Source organism: Squalius cephalus (assembly GCF_949319135.1).
Source record: "Squalius cephalus genome assembly, chromosome: 8".
In the NCBI taxonomy this organism is placed as follows: domain Eukaryota; kingdom Metazoa; phylum Chordata; class Actinopteri; order Cypriniformes; family Leuciscidae; genus Squalius; species Squalius cephalus.
The window spans coordinates 15394423-15419494 of NC_137129.1; the positions used below are offsets into that span (position 1 = coordinate 15394423).

At 35.3% G+C, this 25072-nt stretch overlaps 1 protein-coding gene across 3 annotated transcripts in view; it reads left to right on the forward strand.

Annotated features, from left to right (window-relative positions):
* The window catches only part of slc66a2 (solute carrier family 66 member 2), a 40742-nt gene extending 18935 nt beyond the window's left edge, over positions 1 to 21807 (forward strand). For 2 of the 3 annotated variants that reach the window (XM_079880098.1, XM_079880099.1), the window contains 2 exons: positions 4423 to 4639; positions 19877 to 21806. In XM_079880098.1, coding sequence (XP_079736224.1) covers positions 4423 to 4639; positions 19877 to 20084 — 425 coding nt within the window. In that variant the 3' untranslated portion in view covers positions 20085 to 21806. Of the gene's footprint in view, positions 1 to 4422; positions 4640 to 19876 lie in introns of all 3 variants that reach the window. The other variant, XM_079880097.1, reaches the window with a different exon arrangement.
* Positions 21808 to 25072: the final 3265 nt, after the last annotated feature.

Consider the following 25072-nt stretch of genomic DNA (forward strand, 5'->3'; position numbering starts at 1 on the left):
ACAGCATTTATTCATAAAAACAGCATTTATTCAAAATAAAAACATTTCTTACAATATAAATCGTTACCATCACCTTTTATCAATTTAACCCATCCTTGTTGAATTAAAGTACTAATGTCTTTAAAAAAAAATAGTTATTGTTCCCAAACTTTTGAACGGTAGTGTATATTGTTACAAAAGATTTCTATTCTAAATAAATACAGTTCTTTTTAACTTTTTATTCATCAAATAATCCTGAAAAAAGTATCTCAGGTTATAAAAAAAATATTAAGCAGCACAACTGTTTCCAACATTGATCATAAATCATCATATTAGAATGATTTCTGAAGGATCATAAGACACCAAAGACTGGAGTACTTGCTGATGAAAATTCAGCTTTGCATCACAAAAATAAATTACATTTTAAAGGATATTAAAAAAGAGAACCATTATTTTAAATTGTAATAATATTTCATAATATTAATGTTTTTTTTTTTTTTTGTTTTTTTTTTTTAACTGCAGGCTTGATGAGCATAAGAGACTTCTTTCAAAAACATTAAAAATAGTAACGTTTCCAAACTTTTGACTGGTACTGTACATCCTCTTTAGTCCACAGTAGTCAATTGTCGAGTTCAACTCGACAATCGATTACTGTGGACTTCGACCGAAAACAGGACGTAAATACAGGTATGTGCGCTGGCTGAAATAACATCATTTTTATTCATATCTTGCACATCTACTGCAGTCAGATTCACCCGTGTTGACTCTGAAGGAATCACTCACATGGCTGGGCACTTGTAATGACACATCAAGGATGTTAAGAGGCTAAAAGCAGGTTTAAAACTTGCCCCATTGAAGTCAACAAATTGCAAATTTTAAAAAGAGGATAACACGGTGTAGGCAACACCGATTTTTGTCGTTGTTCTCTGTATTAACGGCACTCCAAATTTACAAAAAAATGAGCTCAATGTTAAAATTGACCGGAGTTCTCCTTTAAATGTCAAATGTAACAGCATTCAGTGCCGGCACTCGACTTCTGGGGGCCCTAAGCAAAACTTTGTGTTGTGGCCCCTGTCAGTGCGTTCATAAAACCCCCCAAATGACCCTCAACCTCTTAATTTGTTCTTTCAGAGCAGTTTCACTCTCAACAAACAACAGTGAGTTGAAAGAGTCAGTAAACAATAAAAAATAATAAAATATGTATAGATTAGAAAAAAGATACAAATGAAAGAAACAATTTAGCCTTCTAATAATAATAGTATACTATACAGAAATTGAATCAAGTATCAAATATAAACAAATAAAACACTGCATAGTCTTCTTCACTGTATGAATGTTGAATCACTACATTGATTCTTATTAAATTTACTAAAGTTATTCAGTGAAGTGCTCTCGTGATTGAAAATGATTCTTTTGTTTTCTTTTGTTATTTGATGTCACGCTGTATGAATATTTTTGGTGTTACAGGGTTTGCACATAGTTTGACTCATTCCTGCAGATTTTGTGCTCACACCCAAAGTGCGTGCACATAAAGCTGCCTAAAGTACTAAATTGAGTTCTTTTTCGCCTCTTTTTACACACAAAATAATGTCAAAATGCCGGTGAAGTATTCACGATGCTTGGCAAGTATTCACGTAAACAGTCAGTTATGTTTTAACAGAATGAAAACGGTTGAGAGAGATAACGCATATAGGTCCGTGCATCAGGCCTTAAAGTGACAGCAGCCTAATAGACCTGCTACCAAATTATGGAATAACATTAAAAATATCTATATGACAGTTTTCCCCCATGGTATTGATGTCAAAATTGTGGCCAGTGAAAATGCTGAATGGCTAGTAAAACCACTAGCCACAGTGGCTGTGAGCAAAAAAGCTAATGTCAAGCCCTGGCGGTGTGGATATGTTTGCATCAGCTCTGCAATTAAGCGCTCTTGTCAAGTTTATTTATAGCACTTATACACAACAGATTGCCTTAAAGCAAGCAGCTTTGTATTAAACATGAAAAAACATTGTCAGTGTCGCTTTCAATAAGTACAACTGCAATTTCTATTATAAAGCAGCTCTCCAGTGTGTTCATATTTTTACTTGTGTCTGACCTAGATGGACTGAACAGAAGAAATGAACTGGAAAATGTTTCCACGTCAAAGGAGGTAGAGTCACATAACACGTCTACCTAATACGTAATCTCCACTGACCAATGGTAGTTAACTTAACTTAAAGCTAACTTTTCCAAAAAGTTTGTTTTGGCAAGCTCTTTTGAACCCCAGAAACCCAGTTTTCATTTCAAAATGATCTCTTTCACACTATTCTCATCTACAGGGAACCATTGGTAATCTCTAAAATCATCTTACTGCGCATATGGGTATCATAATAAAAGCTCACTGAGATAATACAGAGAGACCAGACAAAGCTCTCACGCAATTTCTGGCACAATTAATCACGCCACCGGCCTCACGCCATTCTCTCACAGCCCTCGGCCTCGTCCTGCTTGCCACAGTCATCTATAAGATGTTGTAATTAGGATTTTGCGAAGACGAAGATGTGCTGCAAGACTGTTCCGGTGGAGAGAGCATGCTCTTATGTGCACCTTACTAGAGTTCGTTTGGAACCGGACCGAGACCACCTCTTCAGCTGGGTCTCGGTGCGATTGTTTGGTCCGCACCCGAGTGTGAATGCTGTATTCACACCTGCCCAAAAGATCCGCACCAACTTGAGTTCGATTCAGTCGAACCAAACAAGATGTCTTAGATGTGTTTTCAAATGTGTCCAGATTAATGTCGATGTAGCCTTAATTTCAACATATATTTTCCTTATTCGGTCCTATGAAAAGCATGCTGGGAATTAAAAATCCACTGCCCAATTTAAGTTATCAAAACAAATAACTTGAAATAACTTGAAAAAAATCAATTAATGCAACAGTTGTGTATATGAAGTTGTTTAAATTACACCACATTAAGTTAATGAAATTATCTACATTAGTCAACAGAACTCATCAAAATAATTTTTGTGACTTAAAAGTTTTAATTAAATCAATAAATTATAATTTTTTGCATTTATTTAAGTTGTGGTAACTGGTCCTCTGAATTTCTTTTTAGTGTAGATAACTAATCTAGTGCTTTGAATGGTTGTCGGGGCATTGCTATGCAGTTGCTAAAGTATATAAAGTCTCAATAGTGGCGAAGAATTTCTCCCTATGCGGATTTTCATTGTGTTCTATTTTATTGATCTTTGGCACATGAATTTGCCATGTTGATCAATAGAAAGGAGCTTGGTTTGGCAGCGTCCTCCGTGTAGGTGGTGCTTCGTATACATCGCTACGCTGTGTACTTAAGTTTTTAGGGTTAGTAGTTTGTTCAAACCTTGTTAATAAAAACTTTAGCGAACACCACTTGTGTAATGGATTGTAATGGACACTAATTGAGTAATGGAGTAAACAAAGATTGTAGATACTGAGGTATTGGACTGAGATTTGGATGTAAAATGCTTTCCCAAAACAGTTTTCCCAAACACACTTGTATCTAAGCCGTGCCGCCCCCTCTTCATCATGTTTTGTGAGCACAGCTGGCATCCGAAGAGATGCGCACCAAGCAATGAATTGCTGGAATCATGTTTTCCTAATCCAACCCTACAGTTATTCACTGAATATGTGTTTTTCCCCTGCTTCAGTCCAGTCTAAACCCAGCAGTGCTTTTCTTTTGTCATTCTCTTCGCTTTAGCTTGCCCTGACATTTTCGTGACACTCTTGTGATCCTCATGCTTCCATTTTGGCCTCCGCTTGCACTTTGTTACTTCGACATTTCCATTGCCGCTTTATGAGAGTAACTGTTGTTGAAGCTCCCGGTGTGCTTTGATTAGATATGCTCTTCTCGTCCACCAGCAAATGTGCAGAGAGATGACTTGCAGGCTTTTGAGTTCTTTGAGTTCAACCTCCATCAACAAAAGGCCCAAATAATTGGCGAAAGTGGATTATTTGGGGTCAGAGACCAGTTGAGTTCCCTGTATGCTGGGTGTTGGATGATCATGAAATTTTTTTGAGATTTTGAGGGGGTCTTAGAGGATCTCTGGTCTGAACTTGATCTGAAATTGATTCAACCCTCCATCCATACTAATATAATCATTCATCTCCATTGTTTTAAATGTTCTATAAAACGTATTGCTGAAAGAGGTACTTGATAAAAACAGACCATTAAAATGATTTCATTCATTGGTAAAAATTTTGGGGGGGAAATCCAGATTTTCATAAACTTTTGAAAAAGATGATCTGAGTATTTAGAAAATACTACCTTTCAGAACTCAAAATGATCTCCCAAAATACTTCCAGAAATTTCCACTAAACCTCTTCTATCGTTGTCAAGTTTACTTCTTTCAACCAATACGAATTGAAGTATTTCATGCACTGATTACTTTTTAATACTTGCTCTCTTTCTTTCTTTCTGAATTCTAGACTTTGACTGGACCCACTTCTGGTTTTGGAGTCATTTTGTGGATTACCTGCAGTGTGTGCTGGCGTTCACTGTGCTGGCCACCTACGTGACGTACCTGCTTCTGGACTCGGTTCTGTTCGTAGAGAGCCTGGGTTTCCTTGCCGTATTCACGGAGGCCATGCTGGGAACACCACAGCTTTATTGCAACTACCAGAACAAATCTACTGAAGGAATGAGGTTTGTTCTGCTAATGTTCTTACCCTAAAAAGAAGGGTACATGAGAGGTTATTCAGTGATATTAACAGTTTAATCTAGAAGTTTGTCTTCCTGAAGATCATATTTATTATGAATTGGTGTTTGGGTTTAACATTCTTTACGCTAGTACTAATAAATTAAAGAAACAAATAAGATGGTTTCCTGAACATTATGCCCCAGACTCACTCCATTGGTTTAGACATTTTCCCTGTGTTGGGAAAGTTGGGATGCTCCAACAGAACAATATTGTGCAGGAGTTTTTTTTAATACTTTAAGATTTTAATTAAGCAAAGTTGGCAGCCAGAGCCTACATCTTTAACCATATTCATGAAACTTTTATGGCCCCCAGAATATTTTGTTGTATGAATATGTAAAAAGTAAATATATCAAAAGAAAGAACAGAGCCTCTGCTTTAAAAAACACACCTAGCTTTCGACCTTTTTTCCGCTATAACATTAGTTTTAAATTATAATCTGTTGAATCATGTTAGCTTACTTGTGCACAAGCAATATCACTACTCCTTGTTTATGCAAATCAGTTTATGCACTTGTGTTTGGATCCAGATATGCTGTACTATTTCAGAAGATCCGTAACAGCGCCCCTACCATATTACAGTGAAAACCTGGATTCCCTTTCCACCTATTTTTATGCGCATTTTCGGATATCGCATAATAAACTTCTGGATGGAAACGCCAAGAAGCGCATAAATTGTAAAAGCATGCATAAAAAACGTATGCGTTTAATTTTTTTTAATCCATAAGAAAACATGCGCATAAACTACGATGGAAACACATTTACCGAATAAATTCCTCAATGCGTATCAAAAAAAAATTATGTGACTGCTCGATGGGATGGCATAACTGGACACTTTGACATTTTAATTTTCACTCTATCTCGCGCCAGTGAGTGAACACAGAACCCTCCACTGCTCTAGTGCTTGAATAGAGGAACATGGGAAGTGAAACGTGGCGGCACAGTCACTCCTTGATGTCTCCTAGTCAGACTTCCTGCTCAACTGGTTTATGAAACACTGTTGCTAAGCTACGGGAATCCGATATACAGTAGATACCTTATACATTAGCTGGACTTTTTATTTGAATTAAAAAATATATATATATTTTGCTGTATAGATTGTATGACCACAAATTAAACAAAGAGAAAATTAAGTAATAAAACAAGTCACAGTGGCAGAAACTGAACCCAGAGTAAATGAATCAGACAAAAATAATTTTTCATAGTGATTGTTAGATTGTATAAGATGCGTTGTATGTGTGTAAGAGGTGTATTATCTTGCATAACCTTTTGAGAGATGCAGTGTGTGTGCTGTAAAGAAACGTCCTGTCAGTGTGACTTTGTGTATTTGGTAACATCTCACACTGTGAGATGCCATCCTGTGCTCTGTTTTTCGGTGTGTGTGTGTGTGTGTGTGCGCATTCACCCGCACTGATTTGATGGCACAGGCGGGGAGCTGCCACTGGCATCATGCCAACCTGACAAGATGAGGGTTGCTGCTTGCTGTGTGTGTGCAACTGTGCGTGTGTGTATTTAAACATCTGTGCAAACCTGCCGATAGAGTCTGTGTTGTATGTATCTGTGTGTATGCAAGCAGGGTTATTTGTATATGCTTATGTTTATGTATTTTTAAATTGAAGTTTGCTGCTTTGTGGGTGACAGTAGTGTATGTAGGTTTGGCTGTGGGGGTGTGTTAGAATGAGGGATGAAAACAGAGGAAGGATATAAGAAAACTGTGTGTAAATAATAGGACTGCACAATATATCGAAATTATGGAAATATTGCAAATGTATAATATCGCCATATGAATATCGCAACGGCTTGCAATAACTGTGGTCATGAACAAAAGACAAAGAGAAAATCACTCACCGCTCTTGGCTAAATAACTTTTGTAGCTTTAATAAGAATAAGTATATATTTAATTCATACAGTGAAAACTAAGCAGTGTTTTATTTTTTACATTTGATTATTCAGTTTCTGTTGTTAAATAAACCTAATATAGGCTTATGTTCTTACAGTAAAACACTGCTGTTCACTTTCAGAAGTTGTAGGGATGTTTTCTTGTCCCAAAAATAATGTGAAACACGTATGTAGGTTAAATAATTGTAAATATTTTAAAGATAATTTATTTTACAAACTTTAAACATTATATCGTATCGAATATCGCAGTATTTAATGAGTTATCACATATCGCATTTTTCTTCAATATCGTGCAGCCCAAGTATATAAATATATACACTATCATTCAAAAGTTTGGAAAATTCTTTGAAAGAAGTTTTTTATTATGTTCACCAAGGCTGCATTTATTATGATAAAAAATACAGTAAAAACTGTAATATTGTGAAGTATTATTTCAATTTAAATAACAGTTTTCTATTTGAATATATTTTCAAATTAATTCATTCTTGTGATGGCAAAGCTGAATTTTCAGCATCATTACTCCAATCTTCAATTTCACATGATCCTTCAGAAATCATTCTAATCTGCTGATTTGATGCTCAAGAAACTTTTTTTTAAATTTTTTATTAATGTTGAAAACAGTTGCGCTACTTAATAGTTTTGTGGAAATTAAAATAGACGAAAAATTTGTGGAAACAATCTTTTTTTTTCAGGATTCTTAGATGAATAGGACGTTAAAAAAACAGCATTTTAAAAAAAATTAAAACATTATAAATGTCTTTACTGTCCCTTTTGATCATTTGAATACATCCCTGCTTATTAAAATATTAATTTAAAATTTTAAAATTAATCTTTTCATCCTAAACTTTTAAATGGTATCTCTGGAAAGCTTGATTCGAAATGAACAATTGTTAGATCTTGCATTATTTTAGTTTCATGTCTCTCGTATCACTCCACACTGCATACTAAAGTAATTTCAAACATAATAAAACAACCTACTAAAATAATAAAACTATTTCAGCTGACCCTAATAAAATAATTCAAGTCTCCCTTTTGGGGTTTATTGGGATCTACCTGTTGTATTATCTTGTCAGTGTTTATTTTGCGGTAATGACTGACTGGCTGCACATCATTCTGTTTTTACCTGACTACTAACCGAATAATGAGTAAAATAATCTGCAAGCACATTACTATCACAACTGCAAATAAATGTGTATAATCGAATTAATAAAAATGTAAACAATTCAAAATGCATACTCCTTGACGGATGCAATCTTTGTCTTGGAATAGGCTACACTTGTTAGAGAGTTTACAGTTTGAACGTTCTGTTACATGACCCAGTTTCGGCCAAGCTTTAGCTGTCGGACAGATGGCCTCACATACACATACAGAGGAGATCATGGTCGACTCAATGACCGCAAGGTGCCACGGTCCTCAAAAATCGTCAAAATCATGATGGACATTTGGTATGAGGTGTTTGTGCTGATGTGTTGTGTTTAGTTTTGGTTTTGGCCGTGCATTATGGCCAAACATTTCCATTTTGGTCTCATCTGTCTAAAGGGCATTGTTCCAGAAGTCTTGAGGTTTGTTCAGATGCAGTTTTGCAAACCAAAGCCATGCGGCCATTTTCTTTTTAGAGAGAATATGCTTTCTCCTGGCAACCCTTCCAACAAGCCATATTTGTCACGTCTTTTTCTAATTGTACTCATGAACTTTAACATTTAACATGTTAACTGAGGCCCGTAGAGTCTGATGTGTAGTTCTAGGATTTTTTTGGAGCAGTGACCTTTTGACCTGGGGGGGGGTATATATGTTGGGACGTCCACTCCTGGGAAGATTGGCAACTGACTTGAATGTTTCCCACTTGTGAATAATCTTCCTTGCTGTAGAATGATGGACTTCAAGTTGTTTGAAATTGGCCTTCACTCTTGCAAAAATTGCTTCTCGAAGATCATTGCTGATGTATTTCCTCCTTGGCATTGTGTTAACACACACCTGAATGCTCTAGACCAGCAAACTGCCAAAACTTCTGTTTTTATAGAGTTGGTCACACTTGCTGTTGATCAATTAATCAAGGACATTTGATTAGCAGCGCCTGACTGCTACGTACCCTCTTAATTCTTATGGAAGCAGTAAGGGTGTGCTTAGTTTGTCACACATGGCTTCTCAATTTTGGCTTTATTTTGGCTTAGTAAAATAATGACACAGTGCAATATGTCATGTGTTGGTGTTCATCTGAAGGACCAGATGATTTTGACACGTAAAACCATGGAATTCAAAAGGATGTAATTGTTTTTCACATGACATACTATGGCAGTACATTTTAAAATGAAGCATGTATGCACATTCATCTGTAAGTGGTAATGAACAGTTGTACAGATTTGCCTTTACATCGTTGAGGCCAGAGACCTTCAGAATCTTCCGTCTGACTTAAGGACAACTTTTATTGCACTCTTGTGCTGCTTTATCTGGTTTACGTTCCCTGAATGTCACATTGAGTAATTTATGTTACTTGCAGTGCATGGGAAACGTTCGTATCAGATTCAGATCTACGCCGTGTTCTGTGCAGACCTACCACAATCACAGATGATTCATCTCCTGGAGACAGCCTTGAATTACAAGACTAAATTGAATTAATTTTTTTTTTTTTTTTTTTTTTGTCGTCGTTGTTGTTGCTGCTGCACTGATCAAAACATACAGTAAATTTTCCATCTTATTCCCAGTCTTGTTTTTTTCCATTAATCTCTTTTTTTCGTAGCTATTCAATAATTCTTCAGACATTTATTTTTGTTTTTGTTTTTTTTTTGCTTTGCTTTTGTTTGGTTTTGTTCAGTTTTGAATTGTTTTGTTTGAAAGACTGTGCAGGAAAACAATGTTTTTGAGGAATAAAAAGTTGATTTTTTCTTTTGTTTTGTTTAGATTTTCAGCCATTGCTAGTTTGTTTTCTTTTGTTTAGCTCTTCAGTCATTGTTAGTTTGTTTTGTTTAGTTTTGTTTAGCTTTTCAGCCATTGCTAGTTTTTGTTTTGTTTAGCTCTTCAGTCATTGCTAGTTTGTTTTGTTTTGTTTAGCTCTTCAGCCATTGTTAGTTTGTTTTGTTTTGTTTTGTTTTGTTTAGCTTTTCAGCCATTGCTAGTTTTTGTTTTGTTTAGCTCTTCAGTCATTGTTAGTTTGTTTTGTTTTGTTTTGTTTAGCTTTTCAGCCATTGCTAGTTTTTGTTTTGTTTAGCTCTTCAGTCATTGTTAGTTTGTTTTGTTTAGCTTTTCAGCCATTGCTAGTTTGTTTTGTTTTGTTTAGCTCTTCAGTCATTGCTAGTTTCTTTTGTTTTGTTTTGCTCTTCAGCCATTGTTAGTTTGTTTTGTTTTGTTTTGTTTAGCTTTTCAGCCATTGCTAGTTTTTGTTTTGTTTAGCTCTTCAGTCATTGTTAGTTTGTTTTGTTTAGCTTTTCAGCCATTGCTAGTTTGTTTTGTTTTGTTTAGCTCTTCAGTCATTGCTAGTTTCTTTTGTTTTGTTTTGCTCTTCAGCCATTGTTAGTTTGTTTTGTTTTGTTTAGCTCAGCTTAATGAATAGGAGGGAAAGTGGTGACCCCCACAGCCATGTTCATTGCCAGAGTCCTGTTAGTTAGTTTGAAAACCCTCAGTGCCTTATTTAGTCATCTGAATTATCTCACGGCCACCCTGAAATTCTACCCAACTCTCAATGTTATATATGTGTTTACTGAGCAGCAAGCTGGTTTGTGTCCATGGGCTGCAAACAAACCATTCATTAAGTTGTGCGTTCCTGTAGATTTGAGGCTTGCGTGAGGTGCTGGGTGAATTGAACGCTCCCACAAAAGGAAGTTGCCCTCCGTGCTTCTGTCAGGAGAAGCTGTGTGGTACGGCAGTATTTCACAGCGGTGTGTTTGTGTTGACTGCTTTATGCTGAACGCCTTGTTTCTCAGGCTCTTGGTGGCATGTTAATCCCGTTGACATCTAACACATCCTCTCAGCTAGAGAGGCTTTTGACCGCCTTCTGTTGTACGCCCTGCTTCTGCATTTGATTGCCCACAGTCCGAGACACACAACACAAACTATATAAAAAGTATCTTTTTACTATTTATTTCATTTTTTTTACTTATCTTCACTTTATTTATTTATTAGATATTTGTTTGATTTTTGTCTGTTTTTGTTTTGTTTTTGTTCATTTTCAATTGTTTTGTTTGTAAGACTGTTCGCAAAGTTTGTTTACTTGTTTTTTTTTTAAGTTTTGGTTTGGTGTTTTGTTTTAGTTTTGTTCATTTTTATTGTTTTGTTTGAAAGACTGATATGGAAAAAATGTTTTGGGGAAAGAGTAGATTCAGTTCTTCAGAGTTTGTTTACTTAACTTCACTTTATTTTGGTTTATTTTTTACTGTTTTGTTTGAAAGACTGAAGAGAAACAGCATTTTGGGGTGAAGAAACAGTGAATTCAGCGCTCATAACTAAATATTAGAATGTTTGCAAATTTTTGAAAGATATTCAGTTGTATGTGAAGCATTAATACGTTATATTAATATAACGTTAATATATTTTCATATTTACCCTCCTTTTTTTTTGGACTGTGGTTGGTTAACTAACTATATGTATGGTTTAAGTGGGTAATTTTTTGGGCAGCATAAGGTTCAAAGTGGACAAAACTTAATTGTGATCCGAAAAGGAGTCAAAAGTCTGGCTATGCAAAACTAGGGAGAGAGGGGGAATGTGATCTGACTGAAATATATGAAAAAGAATCCCTAGATGGGACTTTTTACAAAAGGTAAGTCATTTTGCACCGGGTGTATAGTGATATTTTATCATCTCTGATGCATGAAACGTGAAAATTTGCCCACAAGTAAAACATTAGCAGAAGACTGAAGGCTAGCAGTGAAAACAACATGCGAATACATTGATAAAATATGAGGAAGTTTGTTTTATCAAATTATTGCGGAATTCAGTAACAATACTTCTGCATTTTGAGTTTTGATGCAGTTTGAGAAATATAGTATCTGATTTTGTGTGTGTGTGTTCTTGTATGGTTTATGAGGATGTGTATAATGACATGGGTATTACAACGTTATCATTGTTTATGGCAGACCAAATGACTTAAAAGGACATACTAAACTAAATATATTTGAAAGTCAAAATATGCCAAAAGTTTTCTGTGATGGTTAGGTTTTGGGGTAAGATTAGTGTAAGGGGATAGGATATACAGTTTGTACAGTATAAAAAGCATTACACATATGGAGATTCCCCATAAACCACATACAGTATGTGTATATGAGAGAGAGATATGAGTAAAGAGCTTTGCAGAAATCCACCTCTGTCCAGTGCCTTTATAGACATGAACACATATTCTGCTATGAGTGTCATCCACATAAAATGTCAACCCCAATAATTACACACAGGAACTAAATAAAATTAGCAAATAAAAATGGAAAATCTTAGTTTCTCAAAATAACAGAAATAAGTAACAAAAACCATCCCATTCACTATATTAATAATATTTATCTTTCATGTCCTCATCTCGGCTCTCTCATGGCTGTTAATGTGTGGGTGTTAGTGTGGCATTACAAGCCTCGGTCTGTGAAATAAAGCAACCGATCGTTGTTTGTAGTGGCCACCAACATAGTGTCGCAGTGCTGCTATACTTACTTGTTTTTGATTTTTGTGTTAGTCCTTGCTCTCTGGTAACTGTTGCTGCAGCCTGGCTTTGTGGCTCAAAGTGAGGATGAAAAGAAGAATTTGTTTATACTCTATCATGGAACCCATGGCAACCGTCAGCCTCATTGAATCCTGATGGTTTCCATGGCAGCTGTTAAGATTGATCACTGCTCTCTCTCTCTCTTTTTTTATTTTTCATTTTACCACAATGGGTATGATGGCACACTCCAATATCATCTCCAAAACATTCCACCTGTGCTTTACATCAAAGTGCAGATTTTATATAAAAAAAAAGCAAATATGTATAGCAAGTTTTTTTATTAAATCTGATGGTTAACATACAAAAAAAGTTTCCATTGGTCAGAGAAACAGAATATTCTGTATATACTGTAGTGCTAATACAGTACGTCTTATGAAACAACATTATGACACAACACAGAGGCTGTTTTTACCCTGAAGGGGTTTATTTTATGATAACATCATAAGCTGATTGTACATTTATCACACTTTTTACACGGTTACTTCCTAAGTGAATTAATGTGCATGAAATTGTTATTATTTGTAATTGCATTGGATTGCAATCCAATTTTCTTTCAGTATTTCCATCTTTGATAGAAACTTTACCTCTTTCCCCGGCAGCATAAACAAATAAAATCAAAAGTTGCCTGACACCACCAGAGTTTTTGATCAAAAATTTCATTGCCCCCAGAATATTTTGTTATACGAATATCTGAACATGCAATATATCAAAAGAAACAACAGAGCGTCTGCTTTTAAACAACAAAAACATTTTATTCGTGCTTCATGCATTCTTTTTTTATGAACACTTGAATATAAGTAAGCAAGTAAGGGTAAGTTGAATAAAAAAAGCAATGTTTTGAACAAAAAGTTGAGAAAAGCATGTTTTTTTTTTTTTTCAAAGAATACCACATGCATATGACATACAATGCTTTAATCGCTTGTTTCTGCTCCTTTTTTTCCTGTGTTTTGATCTGAAGATGTGTAATAGCGCCTCCATACTGTATAACAGTAAAGACACGGAAAGCCGGAAAATTCAGTCAACGACAGGGAAGCGCTGTCGGTAACACTTTCTATGAAGCCGGTATTTATAATGCATTATAAGGGAATTCTTAATACATTAATACATGCATAATGTCTTACAAACAACCTTATAATATGCTTTATCATCACGCATAATGTCTTATGTGTTGTCATCTCATGAATAATCGTAACAACAATAATAATACGTACCTATTTGTGGTTAAAACTATTAAGATTATGATAATTTATTACATACAATGAACATAATTTTATCCACTTAAGTTATAATGGATTATATATCCCATAGATTCATATATTTTACTTTCGCAAGTTTCATATCTTGACATTGTTTACTTAAGGTAAGCACAGTATCATACAACATCTCATGAGTGGTCTTTTACTGCTTAAAGTAAAGTGACAAAAAAAAGTCTTCTTTTAAACATCTAAAAAGCTTTATAATGTGGTCATAATATTTATAAGTGGCTTTTGTCTGCTTTATGTAAAGTAACAAAAGTTAAGTCTTCTTTAAAACAGCCATAATATTTCATATCATGAAGTGGTTAAGAAATTTTCCTCAAGGTAAAATCAAAGTTGTGTGGAAAAGTACAAAGGAACAATACATTCACAATGCAAATCATGTTATATTCATAAAAATGGTAAAATTGCAAGGTTTTATCTAATCTAATACCTGTGCAGTAATTTAGGAAAAAAAGCATGTAGATTTAATTGGTAGCGATATACAAAAATAAACTAGAAATCAGCAGGCCAATCCCATTTCAAAATTTTCAATTGATATTTAGAAGTGTTATAACATAAGGCAGCTGTTATTTTTATTTATGTCCAGCTTCTTGGTTATGTTTGTTCTTTCCTGAAAAAGCTAGATTAAAATATACAATATAAACAGTTAAATACAGTTGTGCGGTGCACAAAAGTACACCAAAAATATGTTCTTATACAGTCTGGTTAACCACATTCATGTGAGTTGTGTTTTCTAATGTTAGGTGGCCAAGAATGTGTCAGGCTTGTTCCTGGCATGCCAGTATTCCCATTCATTGACCTTCAGGTGCTCTTTCAAAAATTGTAGTTGTCTTGTTGCCACGGCGGTTGCATATATCCATTTTGTACGTCTTCCATGCACGCTCTAAATGTTGTAATGTGTATGTTGTTTATAAGGTTAAGGCATTATGCGTGCATTATAATGCATCAAGAATACCCGATAACACTTTTTTATGCTGCCATTGTTACATATGTTACGTAGTTACTATAGTAATAACTATAAATTATACATAATTACATGCAACTAACCCTAAACTAAATCAAACCCTAATTCTAACCCTATAGTAAGTGCATGTAGTTACTTAATATCACTAAGTACTTGAATATATAATTACAGTGTAACAAAGACACCTTCAAATAAAGTGTAACCGAATACCCTTATGATGCATTGTTAATGCAGGCTTCATCTGGTGTTATAATACATTGTACGTTATAACCTCAAATAGGTAAGTATTATAATCTGTTGTCACTGTTGTTGTGATTATTTATCAGATGATACAACACATAATAATATTGTTTATAAGGCATCATAGAAAGTGTTACTTTGTTGTCTTAAAAATTACGGAAAATTCCGTCAGTGGCCGAGAAGGAGTTAAAGGATTAGTTCACTTCAGAATAAAAATGTCCTGATAATTTACTCGCACCCACATCATCCAAAATGTTCATGTCTTTCTTTCTTCATTCGAAAAGAAATTAAGGTTTCTGAGGAAAACATTCCAGGATTTTTCTCCATATAGTGGACTTCAATGGGGTGCATCGGTTTGAAGGTCCAAATTGCAGTTTTAATGCAGCTTTAAAGTGCTCTACATGATCCCAGCCGAGGAATAAGGTCATTTTCTAAAAAACAAAAAATAAAAAAAAACTTTAAAGGTCATAGGTGGAAGTACCGACCTAGTGTTTACAAAGCACACGTGCAAAGACCAAGTAAAATACCATTTACAAAAAAAACCTACCCCTACTACCCTACCTTTTGGAATGGGAACACCATAGACTGTAAAAAAATATGGACGTAGTGTCCGTGACGTCACCCGTAGGTTTCTGAAGACCGTTTTTGAAGCCTAAAGTGGGCGTGGCCGACCGTCGCCATCTTGGCAGCGCGTCACTCCCGAATTTATTTCTTTTTACAGTCAGACAATTAGCAGAGGTAACGTGATGGCTAACAGACAACAGACAAACCGATCGTTTAGCTAGATAAGACCGTTATTCCTCGGCTGGGATCTTGTAGAGCCCTTTGAAGCTGCATTGACACTGCGAGTCCACAATATGGAGAAAAATCCTGGATTGTTTTCCTCAAAACCTTTCAGTCTTTTCGACTGAAGAAAGAAAGACACGAACATCTTGGATGATAATTTTTTTATTCTGAAGTGAACTAATCCTTTAGTGGAAGTGGAAAATCTTATTGAAGTGCATTATGGGATTGGTTAAAATTGTCTAGAAATTGTGGCATGTGCGGAAAAAGCTGTCTGAACAAGCAGCTCGCAGACAATAGGCTTGTTTGGGAAACATGTCAGGAAACAATTTTTATTCCAGTGGTTTGTTGTCGCTAGTGGGGAAACTTTTATTTTAGCTTTAATGATCCGATCATGACCCTGTCCTCGTCATAGCTCACACTCATTAAACTCTTCTGTTGTGTGGAGTGTGGAGTGGTTTATTGCTCTGACACAGAGGCTGATCGGTGTGTCCCGGCGGCAGTAAGAGTGCTCTTTCATCTCTTTAGGACGTGCTGCTCTAATAAGCTTTCAGAGTGGCCTTTTATCAGATGCCATGGATCAAGCAGCCTCTCAGTTTTGCTTTGAGTGTAACACTGAGCCAAACAAAGAACAGAAAACCGTGTTTACCTCAGCTCTCCTCCCGCACCCCCCACCAGACTCAATTTCTTTTGGGCAAGACAAGATTTGTCTGTATTCTCCGTTTCCTTTTCTCCAGCTTTGGCCTGCTTTTCACAACCAGTTGTTTACTCATCCTTTTGAGACAGTCGCTCGAAAGACGCATCAGGATAATCTCAATCAATGCGTTTCTATCACAACATGTCCAGTGTCTACAACTCGCTTTCCACAAAATCAGTCCTCACTGAGTGTTTGTATTCAATTTGATTTCAAATTTCAAACTCAACTTGGTTTCAGTGAGTTTAGAGGTAGGTAAAATGTTTAAATGATTTTGAAAGCAGACCAATATTCCAGTCAACCAAAAACATAGTCCTAACATCCCTAAACCTACCTCTAATCCTGACCCACAAACTTTGACCCTGCATATTATGTACTTATTATAGTTATTATAATAACTAGGTACTAATCATGTACCTATCTCTAAACCTAACCTTAACCCATGTAGTTACCTTATGTTAACCAGTACTTTCTTAGCTAAGCACACTATAAGTACATGTAGTGCACGTACTGTAAAATAAAGTGCAACCGGAATATTGTTTCAGTAACCTATCCTACTTTTCTAAATCAGATACTCATGTTAAAATCGGCACGCACTACTATAATGATGCTGTTTAATTCCTTTTATTCCAGGCTGTGTGTCTTACTGCAGCATAACCTGATCATTTGTTTACGTACATTTATGATTCATAGCAAAAGTACATCATAAAAGCCTAATCTGAAATGAATAATTGGTGTAGTGTGGAGTGCTGTATTTTGGGTAGTCTAAAAAAAATGCACGTCTTGAATAATTTATTTGTTTATTAAGATGGTGGAAAAGCTTTATTCAGTTGGAATTACAGTTCTGTCATTCTGTGCAGTTGTGCGTGAAGATGCTGATGCACCAAATATGGCCGCACAAAGGAAGTTTGTTTGTTCTCCTGCCTAAAATGTGAGCTGTTCTTAGTGCTTGAGGTTTACACAAGGGTTTCTGCACTTGAGGAGCAGTCTTAAAAATGGTTCACCCAACATTGAAAATTATTTACTCTCCCTCATGAATTCCGTATGACTTTCTTTCTTCAGTGGAACACAGAAGATGACGTTTTGAAGAATATCGTGGTCACTCTTTTTGCTTTAATTAAAGTAAGTGAGGACTGGTGGTGTCGAGCTCCAAAATGACAAGTCACAATAAAAGTAAACCGCATAACTCGTGCTATATACTAAGTATTCTGATGTCATATGATGGCATTGATTTGCAAAATTTACGAGTTAGTTTTCCTTGGGCACAAGCATGTGAGAAGTAACAATGTCCAATTTGTGAACAAATAATGCTTTTGAGTTGGATTTTTTTTTCAATGATTCACTCTTAATAATTCGTTTCACAAAACTCAATCAGACTGATCTGAATCTCAACCCACCAAAAATATGGAAATGATATGCTTTAAAAGAATATATTTAAAGGTGCTGTATGTAACTATAAATTTAGCTCATAATTTTTTTTTTTTTTGGTATTTAGGAAACATGCTAAGTTCACATACTCGTTTCTCTGAAAAACACTTCTACAGCCAGTTATTTTACTTATTATTTTACACGTTCTGTGTTGTCAGTCGCGTTTTGTTTTGGCCTGTGTGATCTCGCCCACTGCCTGTTCACCCAATAGTATTTCGACACCCCGGGATGCCAGTTGGCAGGAAACACAGCGTATCGCAGCTTTGGAAACGAGCAAACAAACTGGTCAGAGATTGCAGATTCCACACAACCTAAAAAAGCCTCGTTATCCATCTAAAAATCCCTATGAACGAGAGCATATTAAAACGCGGATAAATCAACTCATTAACTTACAATCTGTAAGTCTCCTTGGTTTTCATCGTCAATTGCGCTCGCTCTTGTTGCAAGTCCTTAAACTGGCAACCCTGTTGAGGTTGGAGGAGGAGGGGGTAGGGGAAACAGTGGTAAATATGTAAATATATTTGCAATTACACATTTGTAATGATCAAGTTGCAATTAACTTTAAATGTAATATTGAATAACACACTGCAGTTAAAATTATAATCAAGTACTTTACAAAGTGCACTTGTCTGCAGATTCATTCGGCGTTTATAGTGTTGCCATTGAAATGCATAAATGCGAGTCACGAACCGCTCCGAGTATAACGTCACGGGTTTCCACCTCTTCCACATTACAGAAGTTAGGCATGAACGCAGTATAAGCTCATTGTTTTAGTTCAAGAGGAACTGTAAAAGGTGGCTTATGTTTCAGTTGCGGTGCTCAGTGACTAACGTCTGTCTAACTCTGCATAGCATGAAACGCGCTAATGTCGTGTGATGTCTGTGCGAGAAGGGTGCGCGGAGGAACGAAAATACATGCGTTGACAGGCAGATAGGACATTATCATTACATTCGGGCCAAATGCAATGAGTGGATGAACATTTTTATTATACGATATACTGTAGTTGTATATACATGTAAATACATTTAGACCACTTAACTTAGTGATTGCTATCAGGATATGAAGAGACTTTCAACCAGTATAAAAAAAAAAAATCTGGAACAAATCTCCTACCCTGCCTTTAAGTGCCCTTTTATTTCATTAATATATTATCTGCAAGTACAATTTCTTAAATATATACTTTTCACAAGGATTATCAATTAAAGGAGAACTCATTTTTTTGTCAATTTGGAGTGCTGTCAATACAGAGAACAACGACAAAAATCGGTGTTGCCTACACCATGTTATCCTCTTTTTAAAATTTGCACCCTGTTGACTTCAATGGGGCAATATTTAAACCTGCTTTTAGCCTCTTAACATCCTTGATGTGTCATTACAAGTGCACAGGTCATGTGAGTGATTCCTTCAGAGTGAACACGAGTGAATCTGACTGCAGTAGATGTGAAAGAAATGGATAAAAATGATGTTATTTAAGCCAGCGCAAATACCTGTATTTACATCCTGTTTTCAGTGGAAGTCAAAAGTAGTCAAATTTTAAAAAGAGGATAACATGGTGTAGGCAACACCGATTTTTGTCGTTGTTCTCTGTACTGACAGCACTCCAAATTGCCAAAAAAATGAGCTCAATGTTAAAATTGACCGGAGTTCTCCTTTAATAATGACCAAAATTTCTGTCTGTTCTTCACACAAAGCAATCGCAGTCCTTCAGAAGAGTAGGAATATAGTAGAATGAGTTCAATGGAAAAGTGCGACCAACACATTCTTCAAATTTCTCCTTTTGTGCTCCATGGAAGATGTTGAGTAAATAATTTCAAAAACTGGACATGTGATCTTATGCTTTTTTTTTGAGAGCACGAGACCCACATGTGGAGCAGATGGAGCCGGTCTGTGAGAACACTGTTACTGTCCAGGCTCCATGTTATAGCTGTCCTTTCCCAACAAATGACTTTATTAAAAACTTCATTCTCAGCTTTAAGAGAGGTGTTTATAGAGTCTAAACCCATATCACTCTAGTGTTGCTCTCATGTTCTCTCACAATTGTGACAGATTATGTATATTAATTAGATGAGGCAACCTCATCAATCATTGTTGCTCATACTTGAGGTTAACAAACCCTATAGTATTAACCTTTAAGCGTAACTCATCCTGTACTTGCCAGTTCTCTCATACCAGTTCTCTTTCTCACATCTCCAGACTTTAATAACACTCTCTGACTCTAACTCTCTCTCACTTCCTGTGCCTCCAGCATTAAGATGGTGTTGATGTGGACCAGTGGAGACACTTTCAAGACAGGCTACTTCCTGTTGACTCAGGCTCCCATGCAGTTCTGGATCTGCGGCCTCCTTCAGGTGTGCGTGGACTTCGCCATTCTCTTCCAAGTGTACTATTACAGCCTCTACCCACAGAAACCCATCTCACACACCACACATACCACCTGCGCCAAGGCCCTATGAAACGCCCGCATGTATTAAGGAATGTGCTCAAATCTATATTACTATGTATATGTATGCATACATACAAGATCGTTGTACAGTCTCCCCTAAAAGTATTTGGGTACTTAAGTCACACTTAAATATGTTTGAATGTCCTTGTATTAGAATACAAAACATCAAACTATGATGCTAAAGTTTTTCTCACAATTTCTGCTATATTTTCATAAAATGAATGCCACCTTTTTTTATATTTTATGCAATGAAATGACATTCATACAGTAAGTGTTGCTTAAGTGTTCTGATTATTTTTGGTGCCGCTGTAAAACTATTAGTAGAACCAACCTTTACATGCAATATCATAAAGATATGCAGTTCTATTTACACATTTACATATACTGTATATACACAACATTCATTCTTATGAAAACTTTTGCCTTACAGACTTTCGGAATAACCAGAAATGTATCTGACATTAGATGGATGAATGTACAAAGAGATTAATACAGTTAGTGTAGTTTTATTTGGATAAGTTTTACCTCAGTAGCCTGCTGTAGTGTTTCATGCAGTGAAGGCCAGATGAAGATCACAGGAAGAGCCCTGTGTCTATTTGAACCAAAAAAAAAAAAAAGACAGAAAAGATCTACAAAAGATCTACAAGACTTGATGAAATGTATTCCCCAAATGTTATTTTTAGAGATCTGAATAGCAGTCCAAGTTCATTTGCGTGCAATCATTTTAGTTAGCATGACAAATTAGGAAATTATCAGATTCATATACTGACCTTTGACCCTCTAAAAAAGTCAGTAATCAGCCCTGAACATGACGATACACTGAAACAAATATTTTTGTAATTTTCCAGTAAAATTACCTAAAGATTTAGTTTTTACTCATTATTATGTTTTTGCTTATGCTTAAAGATTTATGCTTAAAAAAAAAAAATGCTTATTTTTGTTCTCTTTTTTTTTCCAGTTTTCTCTTACTAGAAAATTTGACAAATACTTTTTTAAGAAAATGATTATTTTGCAGATTAGGACTGGTTCAGTAGTTCTAGTCTGGAATGTCACATGCCAGTAAACAATTCTTGTGTTATGAGTGAGATGCTGCTTATAAATGTTATATAGGTAAACGGGTTTAATTGTTTAATGGGGAATAGTTTAACACAACTGATGGCCTTTTGGCGTGATATTTCCACTCTTGCTTTGTCCAAGTCATGACATTATTTTTTATCCAGATTCCTTAATCACAAAAAAAATATGAAAGACTATCTATGATAAAAACTCTCCCAATTTAGATAAAAATCCTTTTTTATTACTATTGCTGTTATTTATTTCTATTTTCTATCTTATTCTGTCTTTTTTTTACCTGGTTGATTCTAAAATGTGTTTGACTTCAACTTCATTTAAATATTTATATATTGTTTCTCTTTGTGCTGTATTTTTGATACTATAGCTGGTTTATATTATTTAGTTTTTGTATCTATATTGCCAATTATTTTAAACTGTCTTCTGTTGAAAGTTCTTGCCATTGAATGAAAGTAACAGATGTACACTCTGGTTCCCATAGCCATATATAGGTTTACTCTATCATTCTATACAGTATTGATACTCAGTTATTGATTGCTGTTTTTTTGTTGTTTTCTGTTCAGTGTCTGTCTAGCCAAATGTTCTGTTAGTGTTAGGATGGATACTGTTGGTCACTCCACATATTTTCAATGCAATGCAATTTTTTATAGCAAGTTTTGTTAATAAAAAAAAATTAAAAAAAGAGGTCTGTTTGGATATTGCTATTTCATGTATATGCATTTAAATTAATAATGTTTAGTTATTTATTTCAAAGAAATTTAAAATATTTTGCCGTCAGGTTCCTCCAAAGATGTATTTGATGTTCCATTATCAAGCTATTGTAAATTCAGACATTTAAAAATGTGAATCCATATTCACATTTAACAACACCAATATGAAAAAAAATTGTGTGTATATGTGCTTTGACATTAATGACAGTTTAAAAATCAAGTTTCTAATCAAGTGGCTGTGGTGTATGATGATTTGAGCGTTATTGCTCTGTAGTCAGCTTCGCAGGCTGTGAACATTTGAGCCTGTATTTCTAAAATACAGGCATTGAACCAATTTCATTAAAATGGAAACCTGAGAGTGCATTCATTATGGCTGTGGTCATTATAGCAGCGTTTGTACTGGCAGGTCTCTCAATGCCTTTATGGGCACAGGGCTCTCAGGGGAATCAATATAGATGTATCTACCACTGATCAATGTTATGAGGTCTTCACAACAATCTGACCCTCTGTCACATTCATTTAATCGCTTATAGGAATAGATGTGCTGGTCTCCCAGTTCAGTTTGGACAGGACTCAATTCTGGACTCAACTGGACACACACTAAATTCTTATCTCAGGAATATTTCAACACCCAGTCATGATAATCTGACGGTATCAGATGGTAATACCATGCTACCGAAGGATTACTATAATCATATACCATGGTACATGGCAGTCCAAGGTTTTTAGCCGTGAAATTATCTTGCTTTACATTCTTGACATTATGGATTGAGTAATTCCATCTGTCCTAATATGGAAAATCGGTCTGAGTTTGAGACCTCTTTCCTTTCTAATTAAAAATGACATTTACAGTATATCCTACAAAACCATCACTCAAGACAATTTGAAAATAAGAAACCTTTATTTTTTTAAAGGGTATTTCACTGTGTTTATTACAACCGGCAGATCCTGAGACTATGGCATCTAAAAGCAGAATTATACAGAAATATGTTTAAATGTATTTTCATAAACATAGTTATTGCAAACCAGCTATATAGGAGCATAAATTAAAGTTCAATAGCCTGTTTTGAACAGTGTAACACAATGTATGCTCTTACACCAGAGAAAAGCTCATTTTACCTTAAAGGTGGATGCAAAATAAAATGTCAATCTTCACAGTCATACAGTTTTCACAGGTAGGAGCATCCATCTACCAGGTACACGAGCTTAAATAAAATTCAATCATCACTCACTCTCATGCCATTCCAAACCCATATGATATTCTTTCTTCGGTGGAACACAAAAGGAGATGTTTAACCAAATGTTCATGCTGTTTTTTTTTTCTATTCAATTAAAGTGAATGGGTCAAACGCAGTTGAGCTCTCAAATCTCATTAGAACTGCTGCATATATAAAAGAGGCCAGCTATTAAAAACTGTTCAGGGAAACCTCACTTCCCTGACCTTAGATACATTTTTATGGGCTGCTAGTTTTAAAATCCTTGTTAGTTAGTCCTTCTTCCATGCCAGTTAACGCTGGTTCGAATCCCACTCGGAGTGGTACAAATAGGACCAGTTACATTGGTGCCGTGACCCGGATGAGAGTGAGATTTAGGCGGGTGGTAGATAGCGGTGCAGGTAAACCCCACTCCTCTAGCCTCAAGAGGCATGCTAGGGGTAGCAGCTTTTAGTGTACTTGTTAACGCGCCCACCTCCCATGCCAGTTTACACTGGATCGAATCCCGCTTTGAAGTGGTGAGAGTAAGACCAGAGGGTTGTTCCATAAAAGACGCTTAGAAAAGCGGGGATTAAACTCCAAAACCGGACTTGAATGAGCCTAACAAATGAGTTGGGGCTAAAGTGGTTCCATAAAAGGTAATTGAAGTTCAAGCAATCTCACTAATTTGATCCAGGTTTATCTAGTCTAGATAATTGCGTGTGCACGCGTTTCTGAAGCAGCCCTAGAGGTCGATCGTGGATCAAATCGATCCACCATCAAACAGCGTATATTTTGTGCTGTTTTATGCGTTTGTGATATGTTTTTTTTTCCCTCAGTGCAAAACTTACATTTTACAGTTATATTCTCCATCTGTAAATGTTAGAAAGTCATGCAAATGTATCCATTTTGCTGCTAATCTTCATATTGAACGAGCGCTGCTGCGCGCATGCGCGCCAAATGAGCGCAATAATTCTGACAAATATACATTTTGCTTGGAAAATTAATATGCAATATTTTATAACACTAGAAATATCTTCTAATTATAATCATTTATCTTTAGGATGTTGGATAAGTTGCAGTGAACTTCTAGCGAACAGAAGTACTTCAGTGAACAGAAGTAGCCTAATTCAGGGAAGTTTATTTTAAGAAACTAAATATATAAAGATACATGTAAAAAAATATAGTTTTGGCTATAGGACCTATGCTACTTAATAAAGATGATGTATACTTATTTAGAATGCTGAGAATTACAGCTTTTAATGCAATACTTTTTTGGAGAAAGCAAGAATCCCCTTTTTTAAATAAGTAGATTTAGTTTCTAAAGTACATTATGGAGAGGATAACATGAAATTAAGAGCAAATGTATACATTTTGAAAAGATATGTGCAACTCTAAAATCAAAGAATGTTCCATAAAATAAAGGAATATATATTAGCCTACATTTTTATATAACCCTCCCTCCCTTTTATTTATTTTTTTATACATTTTTATTAATATTTATTTATTGTTTTTTGTCTTTTCCCCCTTAAATCATATGTAAAGTGTCTAACTATGTACTTTTTGGTTATTGTTCTAATCATGTGTTTTTTAGGTTATGTGTTGGTGGGTATTATCACAAAAGAAAAAAAAAGTAGAGGGAAAAATAAATAATAAATGAATATTTATTGGGGGAAAATATGATGTCTTTAAAGGAACTGTCCATTTGCATAATTGTGTCAAATGTGTTGAATTGAAAGCCACAATAAAGTACATAATATATATATATATATATGCTAACATATTTGTTATTTGGACATTAGATGTGCCTTATTTAGAATCTTAAACCTACAAGTGTATTTTTATGATAGCAATAACTGTAAAGGGACTATTGTAATGGGGTAAATCAAATGTAGGCTAATATACTGTCAATTACTAAGCTCAGATTCATCTTACCAGTTAAAATTTCTACTGTGCTTTTGTAATTATTTATTTTTAATTTTGTGATTTTAACTTCTGCTTTAAAAAGCTTTTTTCAGATTGTG